This window comes from Falco naumanni, chromosome 2, assembly GCF_017639655.2.
Source record: "Falco naumanni isolate bFalNau1 chromosome 2, bFalNau1.pat, whole genome shotgun sequence".
Lineage (NCBI taxonomy): Eukaryota > Metazoa > Chordata > Aves > Falconiformes > Falconidae > Falco > Falco naumanni.
This window is the reverse complement of record NC_054055.1, coordinates 63,437,957-63,458,010: the sequence shown is the minus strand read 5'-3', so window position 1 is coordinate 63,458,010 and position 20,054 is coordinate 63,437,957. Positions and strand designations below refer to the sequence as shown.

At 37.2% G+C, this 20,054-nt stretch overlaps 1 protein-coding gene across 2 annotated transcripts in view; it reads right to left on the bottom strand.

The window, feature by feature from the left end:
- The window catches only part of MYO16 (myosin XVI), a 405,668-nt gene that overhangs the window by 216,838 nt on the left and 168,776 nt on the right, over positions 1 to 20,054 (bottom strand). For both annotated transcript variants that reach the window (XM_040584517.1, XM_040584516.1), the window contains exons 6-7: positions 9,263 to 9,387; positions 5,388 to 5,513 (exon numbers count right to left, since the gene is read on the bottom strand). In XM_040584517.1, coding sequence (XP_040440451.1) covers positions 5,388 to 5,513; positions 9,263 to 9,387 — 251 coding nt within the window. The remainder of the gene's footprint in view (positions 1 to 5,387; positions 5,514 to 9,262; positions 9,388 to 20,054) is intronic.

Sequence of the window (20,054 nt, the reverse complement as noted above, 5' to 3'; positions counted from 1 at the left end):
TTTTTTGGTAAAATTTTAGAATCTCAACATGCATTAAAAATAAAAACTTGCTTTTAGCCCTAATAGTTACAGGGAGAAAAATGACAACAGTCTTAGAAACTCAGAATAGCCTTTCTTAAAAATATGCCCATTTTTAAATGCTATTACCATTATTTTCTAATGTGTGCAGCTGGTAGTATTTCAGTTAGTAGCCTGTTGCACTCACTAGTAACCTAATCTGTTCCTGCAAAGCACATCCTCATCTTACAAACAGAGAGACTGAGGTCCAGGCAGTAGCCTCAGTTTCCTTATTCTATACTTGGTAGCCATATCCTGTACGTATCCTTCAAACTCGCTAGTAATATCCTGTACTCCTATACAAGAAGGATGTTCTACTCCGGATCTACAGACTGGCACTAATAGGACAATTCATTTATCATTCACTCATGCTTTTTTTCAGTATTTGCACTAATACTGTTGCAGCAAATTTTAGATGGTAAATTTATTTGTGAGACTGCTTTTCTTTACAAATATATGTGAAGATAGGTACAGATTTATATTTTTTAACATCAGCTAATACACGGTGGCACTTACAACTCTTACTCAATCCCTGTTTGGAAATAATGCAACAACCTACTCATAGGTTTGCTTTTGATAAGATCATTATTCAAAGTATTTAGCTCCACTCCCTCTGTAGGATTCACTCTGTGCAGCTTTACGCACATCCAGTGGGCAATTGACCCATCCTTTGGCCCATTTGCCCCATGCTTCTGTCTGGATTCCTCCTGTAAATATTTAAAATGTTCAGGTTACACCTCTAGCCTATATTAATTGCCTGTGACCTCTATAATCTTGGAGGGTCAGATGTCCAAGTAATAATTCATCCCACCTATTTTAAATGCACCTCCTAGATTTGTCTGAATTGCACTCTAGATGTGATCCTTCACATTACACAAGACAAAGCTTTGACTTTGTATTTAAGTTGTAGCTGGCTAAATTTGGTTGAGAAGAACCCATCCTAAATAAAACTAGTTTTGCCATTACCCAGGTGTCTCTGCAAGCCAGGTTTTCATTATAAAGGTGTGGGTGTTTTGTCTTTCACATGCTTAGCTCACTCAGGATAATGTGTCTTTGCTCCACTAATTTCTCATATAATTTAATGTGGAAGATGGAACAATGAGGTTTCTGCAATCCACTTATATTGTGTATTAATTTACAAATTGAGATTTGTAATAAGAAGCTTGCAGTACCTTTATTCTTTTCAAGTTTCCTCCTGTACAGATGCAAATTAAATTTTCTCATTATAAATTTAAAACTTAGATTCTTCTCTTTTTTTTTTTTCAGATAAAGTAAATTAGTAACATATCTATTATTGTTATGGTCTTATAAATAGCCAAATTTTCTCACTTTTTGTATTTTGTGTATTTGCAAACATAAAATTGTATGTTTAGAGCTCAGGTCCTTCAACTGAGTCTGGATGTCACTTTAAAACTATGTAACAATTTCTTCATTAGAATATCCCTACTCAATTTTTTTCATAAGTTAGTATGCAAAATGTATGTATGTAAGGTCCAAAATATTTGAAAAACCGTTTAATTTGTGTAACTGATCCAATTGCATTTTATTAAAGTAAGCAGCTTCTCCAAACAAAAAATGTATCTGAATTACTATTAATTTTGTAAGTATTTTATAAACAGGGAAAACTACCAGTCCTTATGGAATATAATATTAATTATCTATTGGATGGGGTTTGGCTGCAGGTATTGCAGCAGCAGTGCTAGTAAACTACTAAACAACAATGGTTTAGAACAGGGTTTTTGAAACTTCTGTGACTTGTTATTAAAGAACCATTGTTTATTAGAAAAGCTACAAGACAAGAAAAGGCTAATTTTCTGTTCAGATACATTCCTGGAAGGAAAGAAATCCTCTTAAAGAACTGAAAAGAACATCAAACTAAAATGAAATAGATTTTTTTTAGTAGAATGTACAGATTTATCACTGTAGTGAGTTTTTCAAGAGAGAATTTTTAAAAAAACCTGCCACAATTATGTGTTACAAGAGGGTGAAACCATAAGGGATACAGTCCAGAATTTATATTAAAGACTTTCTCAGGGAACATTATTTTTGGCTAGAAAATAACTATTCCCTCATAAATATATTTTCATTTAAAACAGACTATCCAAATCATATCTTGACTAAGGTTATTTCCATTTGTCATGCTACTTTTTCCCAAAGTAGTAGCAATGCTTACATTTATCTGTAATTAATTACCCAAAATGAAATTATAAATATGATATGCACATGAATTCATACTAAAGCTAAAAGGTTTCAAAACTATCATCATAAGAAAGGAAAAATTTAAAACACCTGATGATTTAGCTTCCAGATGAAATATTTTCCCTGACATCCAATAAATCCCTCTTATGAAGGAATTCAAATTATTTACTTGTTTCTTACAAAGAGAATCTACATAAAAGCCATATTCATCTTCAATGATAATGAAGTATCTCCAAATTGTATTATTCATTAACAGTACAAAGGGAAGATATTTGCTCTATATTTTCTTATTTTTAGTGAGGAAGAGCACAATGTTAATTCCTCTGTCTTCCACCACATGTATGTACCCATAGTGCTTGTACATTGACTAGCACAACTGGTCCCTGGCTTCTTGCTGAAAACACCTAGAATAGTTAGAATCACTGACATCATCATCTGGACTATAAAGGGAGACAAAGGTCCACAAAAGAGCCAGCAAAAAGGATCATCTCATAAAATAGCAATCTGAGCTCTCAGAACACTTCAAAAGGAAAGACATTTTTTCTGTTAGCCACTTTCAATTACAAACTTTACATGCACAGGACTGTTTCAAAAACAAAAATACCTAACTTCATGACAAAGAAAGCAGTTCAAGTCATCCAAGGTTAGTTTTGCAATCATGTATGTGTTACACGTACATAACAAAAGAGAAGTTCTTCCCCTGCCCTTTCAAGTCAGTTCTTCCAAGTCATTTTCAATGAAACCAGTGGCTTCACACTGGAAAAGACTTATAGCCATTGTATAACTACAATAATACAGTACCAAAGCCTGAACTCATAAGCCATCCTGACATGCAAGAAATAGTAGCTCCAGCTCAAGATTACATCACTGCAATAACCTGACTTCTGAATAAGAGTTTTCTTGCCCTACGGGAGTCTGAACACAGGTAGAGTGTATGTGTGCCAGCCTGCAGTATCACATGAGGATCCAGAGGGATCAGTGAGGGCAGTAGAACTGCAGGACAGCACAGGACAAGATGGGATGAGAAAAATAGAACTACGACACATGCAAAATGTCACTGATGCCTCACTTGCTAACAAAACTTCAGTTTAGTATATTTTTGCTGAAAAAAATTTCTCTGTAAATTTAACCTTCCAGAAATTATTGAGGGTATACTTCAGGCCATACATACATAAACCAATAACTTACTCTATTATGAAAATATACTGAGCTTTCATACACTGTAAAAGAGCAGATACAGGGTATCTCAGTAGGAGAAATCTATATCCCAGCAGAACTAACTAGCTTCAAGACTTTTATTTTTACTATTGTTTTGACTCCATTTTTACTATCTTATTGCTATAAAGCATATTATTCATTTTCTGAAGTCTGAAAAGAGGCTGAAAGCTAATTATTCAATGAAAATAAGAACACATGTGATAAAGAAATACATATAAGCCATTTTGGGACATGAATCAATATATAACATTAAGCATTGAATTGTATCCTTAAATGGTTTTAAAAATCTAAAAATATGTATGTATCAGTTTTCTAAAGAAGACAGTTTAACAGGTGAATTATAATATATATGCATGAGTACTTCAGTTACATCTGTCTACCAATATATATGTCTTTTTTGCTTTTCATTAGACATTTTGGCTTGCTTAGAATCTACTCCTTGAATCTTAACACATGGAGCACCTGCAGTGAAAGACTCAAAAGATAAAAATAAAACCCCACAAAAAAAGCCATCTTGACTTCATATTCAGATCATTAAGGGAGTAGTAACATCAGCTACATCCAGCCTCTTGTATCTCAGCACCTTCATCTTGTAACTCACAGGTTTACTCACATGAGTACCAAAAAGCAACTGAGATACCAGAAACAGACATGAACAAAAATCCTAGTTCTCCTTTAATCGTTGGCTACAGTTTCATCTAAATGAAAGGGACTGTCTCCACTGAGATCAGAATTATCTGTCTATGAAGTTCATACTCCAGAAGTCTGTGAGGATTTTAATTTATATTTTTTAGAAAAAAAAAAAAAAAGACCACACTGACAAACAAACAAAAAACCCCACAAAAAAAATAAAACCCAAAAAACCAGACTTCTGTTTAGAATCAACAACTTTTTGCCATTCTGAGCTATGTTTAAAAGCATGGTTGATGGCGATAGAAATAGGCACTACAAGATGGGAAAATACCAAAGAAACAGGGGAATGGCTTGACAGCTACAATTCATAGCATTTTTTTACTAATTCAGTACACCTACAATCACAGCATCAGGAAGGATAGCCCTGCCATCAGTAGGAATCTGAACAGAAGAAAGCAATTTGTATTTAGAGTTCAAAGCAACATTGGGAAGCTCAGTCTTGTGTCCATGGCAGAGCAGGTCCAACCCCTCCTGATGGAGGACAAAGATAGGAAGGGAGGAGTTTTCCAGGAGGTGCAGCAGAGACCTGACAGGAGAAAGGCCAGGACCACAGAAGGCTGAGCTAGGATGTATCAGAGAGGTTTTTGGAAGGTACCTGTGGGTAAGTGGTGATTTGTGAGCCATGAGGTGAGTCAGTGGGAGCAGCGGGGAGCTCTCCTAAAGTGGTCAGACTGTAAAAAAGGCTCACTGAGCATGTCTGGGGAAAGTGAGGATGAAGGAAAAGTGAAAAGGTAGGTTATTAAGAGGCACAAGTCATGTTTAGGCATGGCCTCCAAATCACAAACCCAGGGCACCCTTCTACTTAGTGACTAGAAAACTTTGACTGCAACTTCTGTGTTAAGTGAATCCTGGACATTCATCCACAGAAATATACACAGCAAAAAAGTTAGCTATAAATAAGAGTTTGGCATCAGAATATAAGAAAATAACTGAAAAAAGTGCTTATTTTGTCTCCCTTTCAAATGTCAGTGCATATTTGATTTTTGCTGGAGACAAACTACTGTTGATGGTAGATTGATTTTCATTAGCTGTAAAGGATTGATAGCTTTACAACGTTTATTCTCAAATGATCTCTGTCATTTGAGATGCCACCTATAGTACAGGAAAGTGTAAGCTTTCCATACTAAAACTAGAATAGTCTTCCTGACTTGCAAAATTTGCTATTGCTACAGAAGACTACCACAGAGAAGAGAAAAGTAGGTAAAAAAATCATGCTTTACCTGTCCGTACTTTGCAGCTAAATGCAGGGGTGTCCAGTACTGATTATCCACTACATTGAGATCAGCCCCATGATCCACTATCAGAGATGCAACATTCTTGTATCCATTAGCGCAGGCCACGTGCAGCTGCAATAATAAAAGTTTCTTAATAGTTTAAAGAACTTGGAAAAACCCATGATGGGCTATTGTGTATCTTGGCTGCCCCACAGACCTAACTGGCTAAATCACGATAACAACACATACAAAATATACGTGCAAAAACAACAGACTAGAAAACCACTGCAGAATCTTTTTAATCATTTATTAAAAGAATCTGCCAAAACAACAAAAAAAAAAGAATGTTAACTTATTGAGAACTAAAACAATCTATTCTCACTAGATACTTTTCATACTATTTTAAGCAAACATCCTTTCAAATACGTGCACAAACTTCATGAGCCCAGGTAGATTCACACATTTCAACAGAGTTTGGCCTAGACATAACTTTCTTTTGTGGCAGTTCAAATATCCCAGATGTAAGCTGACTTTATTTTACTCTAAAATAAATTCATTAATACATAATCAAACCACGCCCATTGAGTTTGCAGCTCCAAATCAGTCACAAAAACTTTCTCAGTTTTGAACCAGAGATTTTATTTCTTTTACTTGTATTACTTCCCTAGATACTTGATTATTTTAAGTGCATTCGTTTTAATGGTTTTGGTTGATTTTTCATATCAGTAAACTTCAGAGTCAAAGTGGAACAGAGAGTGGGTGGAAAATGAAATAATGGAATGACAGAAATTCAGGTCAGCAGGAAACTCAGGATGTCAAGTAGTACAACTTGCTGCTAAAGCAGGGACAACTTCAAGTGTAGCTGTGTTTGCTCATGGCTTGTCATTCTGAGTAGCAAATACAGTATGAGTGATAAAGTACTGAAAACTGTAGTGGGAAGAAGGGGAAAGAGAAAACTTGAAAATACCTTTGTTAATGGCTGATTTGAGAAAACGGACATTAACTTTTTCAATATATTACTATATATATAAGGCTCTATTTGTGTTTGGCGTTTATATCAGCTATCAATTCCACTACAAATGGTATTTATAGAATGAAACAAAAACAAGATAGATTTTATTTTTTATTTAATTAATACAAATAGCAAGTATGTAAAATAAATTCAAAAGCAATATAATACCAAGCGGGACTTGTGAGGAGAGAAAGAGAGAAAGTGATCACAGAGAAAGATATCATAGGACAATACAAATTATTTGCTCTGGTAATAATCAAATAAAGGAGGAAAATGCAATAAGAAATCCTACATCAGGAAAAAATTGTCATTTACAGGTTTTGGTGGAATTTGTTTATTATGCTTGGTGAGTAACTCAGTTGAGGCACATACTTCACATTATGAGATTGAGCCAGGTTACAGTTTAGCGGTCTTTATTTTCTCATGGTTCTCAGCTATGGTTTCAACCATTCCCTCCACTTCTGGGACTAAGCAGGACAAAATTTGCATTTGGAAATTGGCACAAGATGATTGCTTATCTCTGGTCAGGAGGAGTCAATTGTCAATAGTCAGTAAGAACAGGGCTGAGGAAGATTGCAGAAATGGAGAACTGAGATTATTGGTGGCAACCTGTATCCCCCAACCACTTAGCCTAACTACAACATGATTTTTTTCCCCTTGAAGTAATGTTAGCCAAAGAGACCAGAACACCCCTGCCCTGGGGGCAGAACACCAATTCTGTATGCTAGAAATGCTCTCATTTCAAATGTACAAAACCCTCAAAATTTCCCCATAATTTGTCATAGCTTCAGGTTTTCTTCTGTTTTAACAGCAGAAATTACTTTTTCTATTCAGGTATCAATTTGACATCTATTTCAGATGTATTTTAGAGTAGTTAAAAAGCTCATAGGACAAAGGAAATATTTTATGACAGAAATGTTTCAAAGCAAAATTTATTACCAGAGAATTTAGCAGAAAAATTAATTTTACCATATATCATCCTGTGTCTGTGTTGCATGTGCACATATGTAGGTGTTAGGAATCTACGAGAATGTGTGCATTTATACATTTAAGGCATCATTTTTTTGCCTGATTCATCTAATCTTACACATGGGCTTAGATATATTCTATCAAGAGAAAACAAATTTCATTTGCTAGTTACAGTTGAGATACTTGTTTTCTCTGTACAGATAGATGTAGAGCAACAAAAAACTATTCCCAGAACCCTCTGATACACTTAAAGCTACCACAGACTGGCTGACTCCACACCCATGAATAGAGACAGAGTAGTTCAACAAATTCTGGATTTCCCATCAGTTCATCAGACAAAAGTTTCACATAATAGAAATCTCAAACAAAAGCAAAATAATCCACTCTGTAGCTACTTGTTGCAAGACTATGAAAGAAGTTCAAAAAATCAAAGTTCAACATAAAAACTGTTGATGCAAAAAATGTCCCCTTTGTCAACATCCCATCAAGCAAATAACAGAAACATAACTATCCACAATGATTTTGTCCTAGTATTTTGCAGTACTGTTAAACATATTTCAGACATGCATTTCAAGTGTTCCAGCTAACTACAGAAAAGGTTTTATACAGGATAGATAAGTTCATAACTCAGTTTAACTAAACCAATTCAGACTAAAGTAGCCATAAGAGCAAAGTACAATAGGAACAACTTTGTATTTTACTGTGATTTAGCAGCTTAGCTTAATGTATCAGAAAAGTGGAGTTCAGCTTAAATGTATCAGAAAACTGGAAGTTAAATTAATCCTTTTGTATTTCAAACTAAAAGTTGTGTGGTTTCTTCTCACCCCTCCCCTGCTTCCTTCTTGTTTTTAAATACAGTTAACTACCTTAGGGTGGCCACCACAAAAGTCACAGCTTTCTGTATAGACAGAGCCAGTGGCTGGATTCAACAACCTCAACAGGAGCTGCAATATGAGGCTGCTCGCCTTTTCAGTTATAGTTTAAACACTCCACAGGTATTAAAATATGGAATTAAATACTAATGATTCAGTGTACTAATTCAGTATGTTCAGTAACATGTGTGTTTCTAATTATTTTAGTACATTTTTTGAAAAAAAACCAGAAGAATTTTTAAAAGTTATTCAATAGCTTAATGTTCACAGAATCACAGAATCATAGAATCATTCTACGATTCCGTATCTTAATGTTGCTGGTAACCATTTATTGATTGATAATGATATTGAAGATTTTATATGCAAAGGGAACATTCCACAGACATGCTGTCTAGGGAAAAATACATTATTTTTAAGATTATTTTATTACATTAATATTAAAATTATTTGAGAGCTGAAGAAGTAGTGATCCTGAAAAAACAAATGGATAGATCTATTAGCAGAAAAAAGTATAATGAAACATGGTGACTACAAATAACATGCAAATTTGGGAGAAGGAATATTTATCCACTAATATTGTGGATGTTTCTTTACATTGCATCAAGATGGGATAGCTTCATGAAACAGTGTTTTAGCCTGGCTCAGCCAGAAAAGAAGAGCAAAAAACAGGACTCACTGAGTGATGTTTCAGGCCCTCTCTTAGAGAGAATGTCAGAGACCACAAGTATCTGCTGCAGTTCTAAACTACAATGCTAATAATATTTTTTGCTAGTAATTTTTGTATTGCATATTCAGTGGCTCAGAGAATGAAAGTTGTCATTATGACACAGATGTTGCACTAGGCTATTTTAAAATCTGTATGACGGAAGGCACTGGTATATTATCTATTTTCAAAAGGCCAGATGAGAACAAAAATCTTGCATAACATCATTTTGCTTCTTAAGGGAGCTGCCTTGCAAATGTGCTCACCAGTACAGAGCTGCGGTACACGCATATTCTCAGGGTGATGATTACATATTCCCACTCACCAGGGTAACTCCTTCATCATTCTTTTGATTCACACTTCCTCCACTTGATATGAGCTGTCGGACATCTGTAAGCATTGTCATAGGTCTCTGTATCTTCATTTGGCGCAATGAATTCAGCTCTACACCTGGAAAAAAGAAAAGGTTAAAACCTTCTGCTATTTCATTCTTCAATAAAGAACTGGTATATGCTTTTGTGTTCTGGCTTTGTAAAAGCTTAATCAACATTTAATCAGACTTCAGTATATATTTATACAACATGTTTATTTATATTTATCAACAAGTTTACTCATATCTTTGTTTATCAGTCATTACATGGATGATTTAATGTCAGTAAGAAACATCAAATAAACAGGCCTGTTCTCCTACTGACTGGCAAGAGAAGTTGTAAGTAAAGCAGTTGTAATATCATTAAATCCACTGGGACTGTGAATGGGAAAAGGATTAAACACTCTAAGGAAACCGCTCAAGCATTTGAGACTTATTTAATGAAAATTATTTTTGGCTGTATTCTTTTAACCCTGTGTGTACATCACAGTGCCCAGACCAGTTCCCTCAAATCTGTCAGCTCAGCTGCTTGAGAGATTGTGAAGTGAAGCAAGTGACATTAAAACTCAACACTTTTTTATCTGCCTGAGTTATTTTTAACTGGGATTAGTTCTCCAGCTGAGCCTAGACCATTGCAAGGCTCCATAAGCCACAAGAAAACGTGGTATGGAAGCAAGAACAAATAGAAGGGAGTGCTTGTGTCAGCATTGCTAGTGAAAGAAACAGTTGTCAAAGTGCAGTTTTAAAAGGAAGATAAGCAAGGCAGTCTATAACCAAAAGGAAGAGTGGCCTCCAGTCTGAAGAGATTTAAAATTAGAAACACAGGATACAACAAAATTGCTAAGTGGTTAAATTAGCAACTGGCTGTGGCTTGATTGGAATATCTAACCAGAATTCAGGGTTGCTTCCTCTGCTCCTAGCCTCCCATTGTCACTTATATCCATATATAGAAAATGTAATTTGAGTATAAAAATCTTTCCTCTCTGCCCTGGCCATGACATAACAAAACCCACATGAATAAATGATTTAACGATTCTCTTCCACATTTGTCAGTGAGCTGAAAAGTAACAAAATAATACATTAAGTTAAATCATACTTATTTAACTTAACATTTTATATTCAACAATTCTTGCCGATTTTTACATTACTAAAAAAACTGAAGCATGTTTGAGGGTAAAAGCATATTTTAAGTTTCTTAGTTTTAATCTACCCTGGATCTTCTATAAATTGATGTACCATATGTAGTGCAAAAAAGAATCACTTCCTTTCTCTTTGCTACTATACATGCTGCTTTATGTTCTGAATCTTACTTGCCTGCAGCACTTTGAAAAATATCCAGTGTGAGCACTGAGTTGCTGGTCACATTTACTTATTCTCATATTTTCACACCTGTCACCTACATGATACTAAATGATGCCAAATGTAAAACACAAACCTAAACCTAAGCTGGAGAAAATGAGATGTTATTGTATCTGGATTAAAACCTGTGATCTTTCACATAAATGTAATTCAAACAAATACATGTATACATATATATATATATACACACACACACAATACTGATAGCTTCAAGTAGATAACCATGCAAAACCAAAATGTGCTAGCATCCTGATGCTAGACTACAACACAATGTGCAATGTGGATTTCAACGGACATTGTATCTCCTATCAACATATTCATTTTGTCAGAACTGAAGTTCTCATGCCTACCTCACATTTCACAGTAATAATTTAAAAGAACCTGATGACATTTACTGATGTCACATGTTATCAATTAAATCTCTCTCTCTCTCTCTCTCTCTTTTTTTTTTTGTTTCCCCTTTATTTTCTGTTTCTGGCTATTTCCTGCTTTTGTACACTAGTAGGATTTTGTACACTAGTAGTTTTAACATTCTTGCCCCAGAGATGGAACTCTCTCAAATGCACACAAAACACTATGTGGTGTGAAGGGCTACATACACCTAAAATCTGACTTTTGCAGCACTGACTTCACTTTTTAAACGTTTCACAGACAGACTAAGCAGCTGAAATGAAACTTCACTGGTCATGATAAAGATCTTTATAATATTGTCAAGTAAGAAAGATAAAAGTTTTCAAATATATGTATTATTTTTACCTGATGAAGGCAGCCATTTTTAAGTAGAATCATAGAATCATCAAACCATTTAGGTTGGAAAACACATTTAAGATCATCAATTCCAACCATTAACCCAGGACTGCCAAGTCCATCACTAAACCATGTCCCTAAGCACCATATCTACATGTCTTTCAAATATTTTCCAGGGATGGGGACTCAACCATTTCCTTGGGCACCCTGTTCTAACGCTTGACAACCCTTTCAGTGAAGAAATTGTTCCTAATATCCAATCTAAACCTCCCCTGGCACAATTTGAGGACATTTCCTCTTGTCCTACCATTTGTTATCTGGGAGAAGAGACCGACCACCACCTGCCTACAACCTCCTTTCAGGTAGTTCTAGACAGCAATAAGATCCCTCTGGAGTCTCCTCTTCTCAGACTAAACAACCCCAGTTCCCTCAGCCGCTCCTCACAGGACTTGTGCCCCAGACCCTTCACCAGCTCCGTTGCCCTTCTCTGGACACGCTCCAGCACCTCAGTGTCCCTCTTGCAGTGAGGGGCCCAAACCTGAACACAGGATTCGAGGTGCGGCCTCACCAGTGCTGAGTGCAGGGGGACAGTCACTGCCCTGGCCCTGCTGGCCACACTGTTTCTGATACAAGCCAGGATGCTGTTGGCTGCTTTGGCCACCTGGGCACACTGCTGGCTCATGTTCTGCTGGCTGTTGACCAGCACCCCCAGGCCCTTTCCCACCAGGCAGCTTTCCAGCCCCTCTTCCCCAAGCCCAGTAGCACTGCATGGGGTTGTTGTGATCCAAGTGCAGTACCTGGCAATTCTCACTGTTGAACTTCACACAATTGGCCTCAGCCCATCAATCCAGCCTTTCCAGATTCCTCTGCAGAGCCTTCCTGCCCTCAAGCAGATCAACACTCCCTTCCAGCTTGGTGTCATCTGCAAACTTACTGAGGGTGCACTCAATCAATCCCCTTGTCCAGATCATCAGTAAAGATACTAAAGAGAACTGGTGCCAATACTGAGCCCTGTGGAACACCACTTGTGACCAGCTGCCAACTGGATGTAACTCTTTACCAGCACTCTTTGGGCCCAGCCAACCTGAGAGCTATTTACACAATGTAGAGTACACCCATTCAAGGCATGAACAGCCAGTTCCTCCAGGAGAGTGCTGTGGGAGACAGTGTTAAAGGCTTTACTAAGGTCCAGGTAGACAACATCCACAGCCTTTCCCTCCTCCACTACATGGGTCATCTTGGAGGTGACAAAGGCGATCAGGTCAGTAAAGCAGGACCCGACTTTCATAAACCCATGCTGGCTGGGTCTGATCCCCTGGTTGTCCTGCACATGTCATGTGATGGTGCTCAGGATGACCTGCTCCATAACTTTTCCCAGCACCAAGTCAGACTGATAGGCCTGTACTTTCCTGGTTTCTCCTTCCTGCCCTTCTTGTAGATGGGCATCACACTGGCTAACCTCCAGTCTTCTGGGACCTCCCCAGTCAGCCAGGGCTGTTGATACATGATGGAGAGTGGCTTGGCAAGTTCTTCCACCAGTTCCCTCAGTACCCTCGGGTGGATCCCGTCCGGCTCCATAGACTTGTGTGTGTCCAAGTGGAGCAGCAGGTCACTGACTGTCTCCAGTTGGACTATGGAGAATTCATTCTGCTGTACTACTGACACAAGTACTACTGACAGAACTGACGTTAATTTTTTATTCCTTTTGATCTTCCCAGTAAACAATTAGAACAAGTTTTGTTTTTCAAGGAGAGAGGCAACAGGAGGAAATTAATGTACTGCCCTCTTTTCTGCATGGATATTATCTCAAACACTTACCAATGAAAAGTAAGTTCACAATCCCCAAAGTGGGAGTACCAGTTTCTAGCTTTCCCCAGGTAGAAAAAAACAAAACAAAACAAAACAAAAAAACCCCAAACAAACAAAAAAAAACACCTGAGAGTGAAACAGTTATTATCAGGTTGTTTGGTTCATCATGTTTCATGTAAATTACAGGCTGAGGGCAGAGGCCAGCTGAGTCCACTCAGCCTTTTCCAGCAATTTACTACTGACTTACACTCAGCATGATTAGAGAATTAACTTATCAGTATATTTACTAACAGTTAAATATTGATTCTTACACCTTGTAAACTGCATTTTATGGAACCTTGGTGTGTCCTGTCAGGGGCTGCAAAAAAACTGACTGTTGAAAGATTAACTTTGCTCATGCTGAAGGAGAAATGAAGAAAAGAGTTCATCTGCATCAATTGCTATGTACATTCTATCAGAAATATAATTAGACCCATCAGCTCAGACAAAATACATAAACAATGGTACATAGCAACAAAAGGCACAGTCTCTGTGAATCTCAAGACAGCCTTACTGGCTTCAAACTAACAGTTGTATAAATGAATGATACACATTTCATTAAACAAATAGCAGTAAACAGCCTGGCAAGTGAGCTATCACAGTGACATTAGTTCCATAGCCTTTATTTGTTAAATATCCAAAGGAGTCTTGAAAATGCTAAAGAAACAACAGAAGCAACAGAGATGCCCTTCCTCTGCCTTTATAGAAAATAGAATGAAAACATGAAAAAAAATAATCTAAATTGCAATCTTAGAATTGCAGGCTTTTGAATTCCAAGACCTTGGGAACTGTTAGGCTTAAGAGTGAAGGCTTCTCTGGCAGGGAGCTGGGAAGCAGACTTACCAAGCATGCACATGTATCATTCTCTGAGTCTCAAACAAGGAGACCTGGTCAATAACTGCCTTCCCTTAATCAAGTCTGTAATTCTGGAGAGTCCGCTCTCCCTCCCCAGGGCGTGATACTTTTCATGACTTTAGATAGAACAACAATATGTTACTCATACAGTAAGTAACTCTTTCTGCCTGAATCAAAGAATGACCTTCATGTTGCTTTTCAAAGGGGAAATGTGGTTTAGATATTCAGCTCAAATGGGACAACAGCCAGCATGAATAAATAGAGGAAGAAAACCAAACTGGCATGTACTATGGGAATGGATTCACATTTCAAAAGACAGAAAGTCAAAAAGAAAGGCATAGGATGGAAAATACTCTCCAAATACCCTGTAAAATCAGAACAAGAGCTACACACTCACAAAACAGTTAAAACAGTAGTGACCCTGCAGGGCACAGCATTTGTGGATGGCTATCGGTGCTGATGACAGACAGGAGCATAACCTAGAAGCTACAAAATGTATTACTTCTCACTGTTTCAGAAAAAACACCTGACAAGGTCATTTCATGTGCTTTGGCTGTCTTGCCTTCTCTGGCATAGGGTTATAGAACTGACAACCCAAAGGAATGTAAAAGCCTCATATAAAGAGGGAAAGTAACTTTTTGGAAGTTGCAGTGGTAAAGAAATACATGGCAAACATACCTGAAAATTGCTATAAAAAGTATTTTCCTCATAAATGTCCAGTACTAAGTCTCTCCATCTGTGAGGAGAACACCCGTTCCTGTGATGACTACAAAGCAAAACAATCAGGCTCTGGGAAATACCCACTGTAGCTACTCTTTCTGCAATTTGCACATCTCATTGTCCAATGGGCTTAACAGTCCAGAAGCAAGGCCAATATCATTTTGTCTTGCAAACACAAATGTATATTAAAAACTCGCAACAAATTTGAGAAGCCAGTATCTCCCTTCCTCTTACTTCAGTCTTCTGACACCCTATCTATATCTGTCCTTCCTGCACAGAGCTGTAAACACAGCAAGGCTCTTTTCACCTCAGATGTGATGAGCCTGTCTGTATTCTTCTATAATTCTGGGGACACTGTGGTTTAAAATTTCTATTTTTCTCCTGTACAACGTAGTATTGGATAGACATGCTCACAAAAATTTATAAGAAAAAAAAAAAAAAGACATGGTACCATTCTTGAAATGTTTATTTTAATTCATGAAAATATTCAGGTGTAGCAGTTACTTTATCCAGCTTTATTTGCTTAAAGTTTAGAAGGACTTTTCTGGCTGCTTACTAAATAGCTTTGTAAAGAGCATTATTTTGTTAAATTACATTGTTCAGTAGTTTTTGTGCATATTGTTTGGCATTATGTGCATCTGATTTTCAAAGGTCAGCATATGAACAGATACATTTTAGCAATATTAATTATGTGAGAAGGGAAGCCAATATTTTCAGTATCTGCAAAAGTATGCTTATTTGCAAAACTACCGAGACCTATAGCTCAATTAGAGTGAATTACACTGCAGAAGTACTGACTGACTGCTGGAGGTGGGTTTTACCTCTTTGCCTTTAAAAATATCATTACATATGCTTAGTGAAGGATGTTTAATTTATTTCCTTCTAGTCTGAAAATGCTATCAGAAATGAAATTCCCATCTCTTCCTCATGTAGACACCAGTGACAATTCTCTCACTCTAGCAAAACATGCTTTTTTTTCTTCTCTCTTCTACAATATGGATGTTGATGACCCTTCCAGCTAAAATTAAGTTAAATGAACTGTCTCTTCTTAACTTGTATGAAAACAAAAGTATTTCTTGTAATTTATTTTAACAGACTGGCACAATCTCAAGATTTAATACTAAAGCATTCATCTGTGGATGTCTTGCACATTTATTGTTTTATTTGCAATATTAATACTAGAACACAGAAGCAAAACAAGTGTATCATTGTCTCTGGTTACTTGCAATAAGTATCATGGCTGAAACGAGCTCTTCACATATGGTATTTCTATACTGAGGATTTATCTGTAATGTCTTAATATGTTAAGGTTACATGTTTTTGTGACAGAGCAGTAAAAGCAGGCTACTCCACACATGTCAGGGAGCCAGGAGCTGAGGGTGAACACAGGGCAGGCAGGGTGGTGGTCTTGCTGACTAGAGCACTGCCCCACAGTACTCAAAGAGGAAAATTGAGCAGGTCTGGTGATGGGAATCAGGGCCAACCAATAGTCTTGGGATTGCCAGGAAAGACCTAGCAACAAATCCAGACAAATCAGGTGAAGCCAGGAAGTCAAGTCAGTGATTCAGGGTTGGGATCAGGCAAGGTTCATTGCTGGGCACAGGAATGCCTCAAGGGCAAGAACCTGAGCCTAAATGTGTCCCCCAAGACAAAGCATGGGTGAAAGATAATGATAAGGCTTCTCCCAGATCTGCCTCACAATTTTACTCTTTTCTCAGCTGACTGCTCCCAGGTTACACAGCTGTACCTTATCAGAGTTGGCTTTGAGCACAGGCAGCCAAGCCCCTGCAAACAAGGGGGGCAGGTTTCAGGACCTCTGGGTGCACTCAGGGCACTGAATATTATTTTTTTTTCTAACTTGCTAAAGGTTATAGTTTTAGGAATTCTATAAAAAATGGTAATTTATTTCTGATGGTAACAGATTATTCATCAGTAAATTGTTTGAAAGGAAGCTAAAAAAGCATCCCCAGTTTCTGATATTCTTCACAATCTTTTTTCAAATCTTTGCAAAGCCTATTTACTAGCCAAGGATATGTCTGTTTTCCTTCTAGCATCAGTTACAATGTAGATCATAAACTACTCACTGTAACTTAAAACGTTAATTCAAGTGCCAAAAGTCTGCACAGTGAGTTTAAAGGTTTTCCCTTTGATAGAAACATATGGGTAACATGCTGGAAACACACAAACATTAAAAGGAGTCTAAGACTTTAAGGTCAGCTCCTCAAGAGTTAGAAAATATAAAAATTAAGGTAGCTTATTCAAGTTTATATTAGAAAACAGAAAGGCCAAAGGAAGACAGATGAGCATTCTCAACTATGACATTTTCAATGTGTCATGTTTTCTGTGTGCTTCATTTTTAGGACTTGAAGGGATCTACTGAAACATCTCATTTGGTCCCCTGTTCTCACTTGCAACACTATCACCTAACTCCTATCAATTAATCAAGCTCACCACAGAAAATTTTCGTGTGTGATGATGTTATGGGTAGGTGGATGCCAATCAGCCAGAATCAGAGTGAAAAGACTTTGAACCACTCCAAGGCTGTTTGGTTTTGGTTGCCTGTTTTTCTGTCAACGTACTGCATCAATATTATTAACAGAAAATTTGAAACCAGAAATCAAGATGACATTGCATATAGTTCTAAAATAGACAATATATCAGGGGATTGTTTTAGCTTGACTTCACCGATCTTTAGGTGTTTACAGTTGTGGGGCTGCTGGGGTGGCTTCTGTGGGGCTGTTCCATGTGGACCACGAACAGCTCTAGTCAGGTACAGCAGACCCACTGCAGGACACAGCTGAGCTTGTCAACCAAGTCTGGCACCTCTGTGAAAATGTATTTAAGGAATGGCATAAACAGTGGACAGAAAGACGAAGGGAGAAACAGTTGAGGGAACACCAAAGTCAGGGAAGTAGGGAGAGGAGGTGCTCTCTTCAGGTGTCAAAGCAGAGATTCCCTGTAGCCCATGGAGGACCCACAATGAAGCAGATGGACATTCCTGAAAGAACAGCATACCTGGACCGCAGTGGAGCAGAGGAAAAGTGTAAAGAGAGAGAAGTGGCAGAGAGAAACTGCTGTGTAGTGACTGTAGCTCCTCCACCCCCTTGCACCACTTGTAGGGGTAGAGGACTCAGGAGTGAAGTCAAGCCTGGGAAAGGGGCTGGAAAGGTGTTGTTTCAATGTTTGTCTTTCCGTTTCTCACTACCTGAATCTATTCCAATTGACAATTTTCCCCAAGCCAAGCCTGTTTTGCCTGTGACAGTAACTGGTAAGCAATCTCCCCATCTTTATCTTGACCCATGAGCTTTCTCATCCTATTTTCTCCCTCTGTCCAGCTCAGGAGGGGGAATGAGTGAGCAGCTGGGTGACAGTTTGGCTTTTAGCTCTACCACACTAGATTTTATGAATAATTTCAAAGTACTTTAAATTTTAAATTAAAGTATTTTTGAATGCATTTTTCTATCACATCCTAGATTACTGTATAGTGCCAGTCTTTTTTTCCTTGATCCTTTTGCCCACTACTTTTCTGAATCAGCTTTTCCTGAACGTCTTATTCCCTCTATGTTGTTAAACAGCTGACTTCAGGGAAATTGTCCTTATTGCAGTAATTTATGAGTTGACTGTTTCTGGCTAATGTTAAACACTGTCTTCAGTGTAGGATCTTGTACTAATCTGAAGCTTCTATTTCTTTTATTTTATTCTACCTACTGTTGCAAGGCAGAAACAGAAATTCATTCCTTCTACTTTGCACCTGAAAAGTAAGGGTTAATCCATTTGCTAGTAAGAATTTAATAAACCATGGCTTATTTTTGTGAAATCTGCACAGTATTGTAACTAATTTACAACAATAAAAGACTACCTAAATGGATAGGACTTGCATGTGATTTTGGCTCTATATACACCTGAATATAATTCCCTTAATATTCTAAACCAAAACAGATCCATTATTCACACAGTTTGGAATTCTATAAAAGATTTTGATTAAGTAAGTGAAATCTCTATTACCATCAAAGGTCAATAAGCTTTAACCAGCTATTTTAAATACCCCACAGAAAATGAGTTGTTAAAACCCAAGAATAATACCTTGTAGAAAAGGAATAACCAATTTTTTTCTGTACCTGTATCCTAGTAGAAAAAGAAAAGCCATCTATACCTTCAGGTAGACATATTATTTAAGTATTGTTATTCTTGTGAACAAAAAAGTTCACAACAGATGGTTTTATTTTGGTTTTGTAATAATCTGCTAGTGAATAAACTTTCACTATACAATAGACAAGAAAGATACTGGTTTGCTTTCAGATGTGTTGGATACTTAGACAGCTCTTAAAAAAAACAACAACCAGAAGTAAAATATCCAGAGACTGTTTTCTCAGATTAAATAACCAGGCTGAAGTTCTTGTAATGCATGGTTATTCTTTTGAAAGCTGAAGCCTGGGATCTTGGAAGACAAAAGGGGCCACTTCCATTTCTGGAAACAAATCATACAGTGAACATGTTAACCCCTGTCACTTATCAAATCTGCAATCAAGAAATATCTGTCACTTGTTTGTAGTTTATATCTGAGTCATCAAACACAATATGCATCTAAATATCAAGAAAGAAAACAAAAATGTTGCATTCTTCAAAGCATTAGATTCAAAACAGCCTAACGGAAAAGGACACAACGTTAAGAGTCATATGTCATAACCAGAGTTTCACTGACACACTTCTACAGTAGAACATTCTGCCTCTAAAAGCAAAGAGAAAACGCTAGCTGTTATTTGAATTTTGACATTTTAAAAATGGGATTAATACAACAAAAGCTTTGCCTTAAAACATAAAGCTGATATTAATATAAATAAAGGTTACAGAAGGTGCCAGGTGGACTTTCTCAATGATTCCAATAATCAACCAGGTTCAGAATAAAACAGGGTAAATAGCAGGGGGAAAACAAAACATTTTACACTTCCTAATATTTTCATTTCACCTCTGGAGGGAGACACTTCCTGGAAATAAACAATTAAAGGATAAGAGACTACAGGTATAAGTTGCAAGAAAGAAAATTTCAACTGAAAATAATATGGAAAAAAATTACATGACGATGGTTCAGCACTGGAATGGGAGCCCAGGAAGGTCATAGAATCTCCAGCCCAGCATGGCCCTGAGTAATTTGGACTACTCTCAGTTGGCCGTGCCTTGGCAGGATGTTGGAGCAGATGGTATCCCCATCTTATTTTTC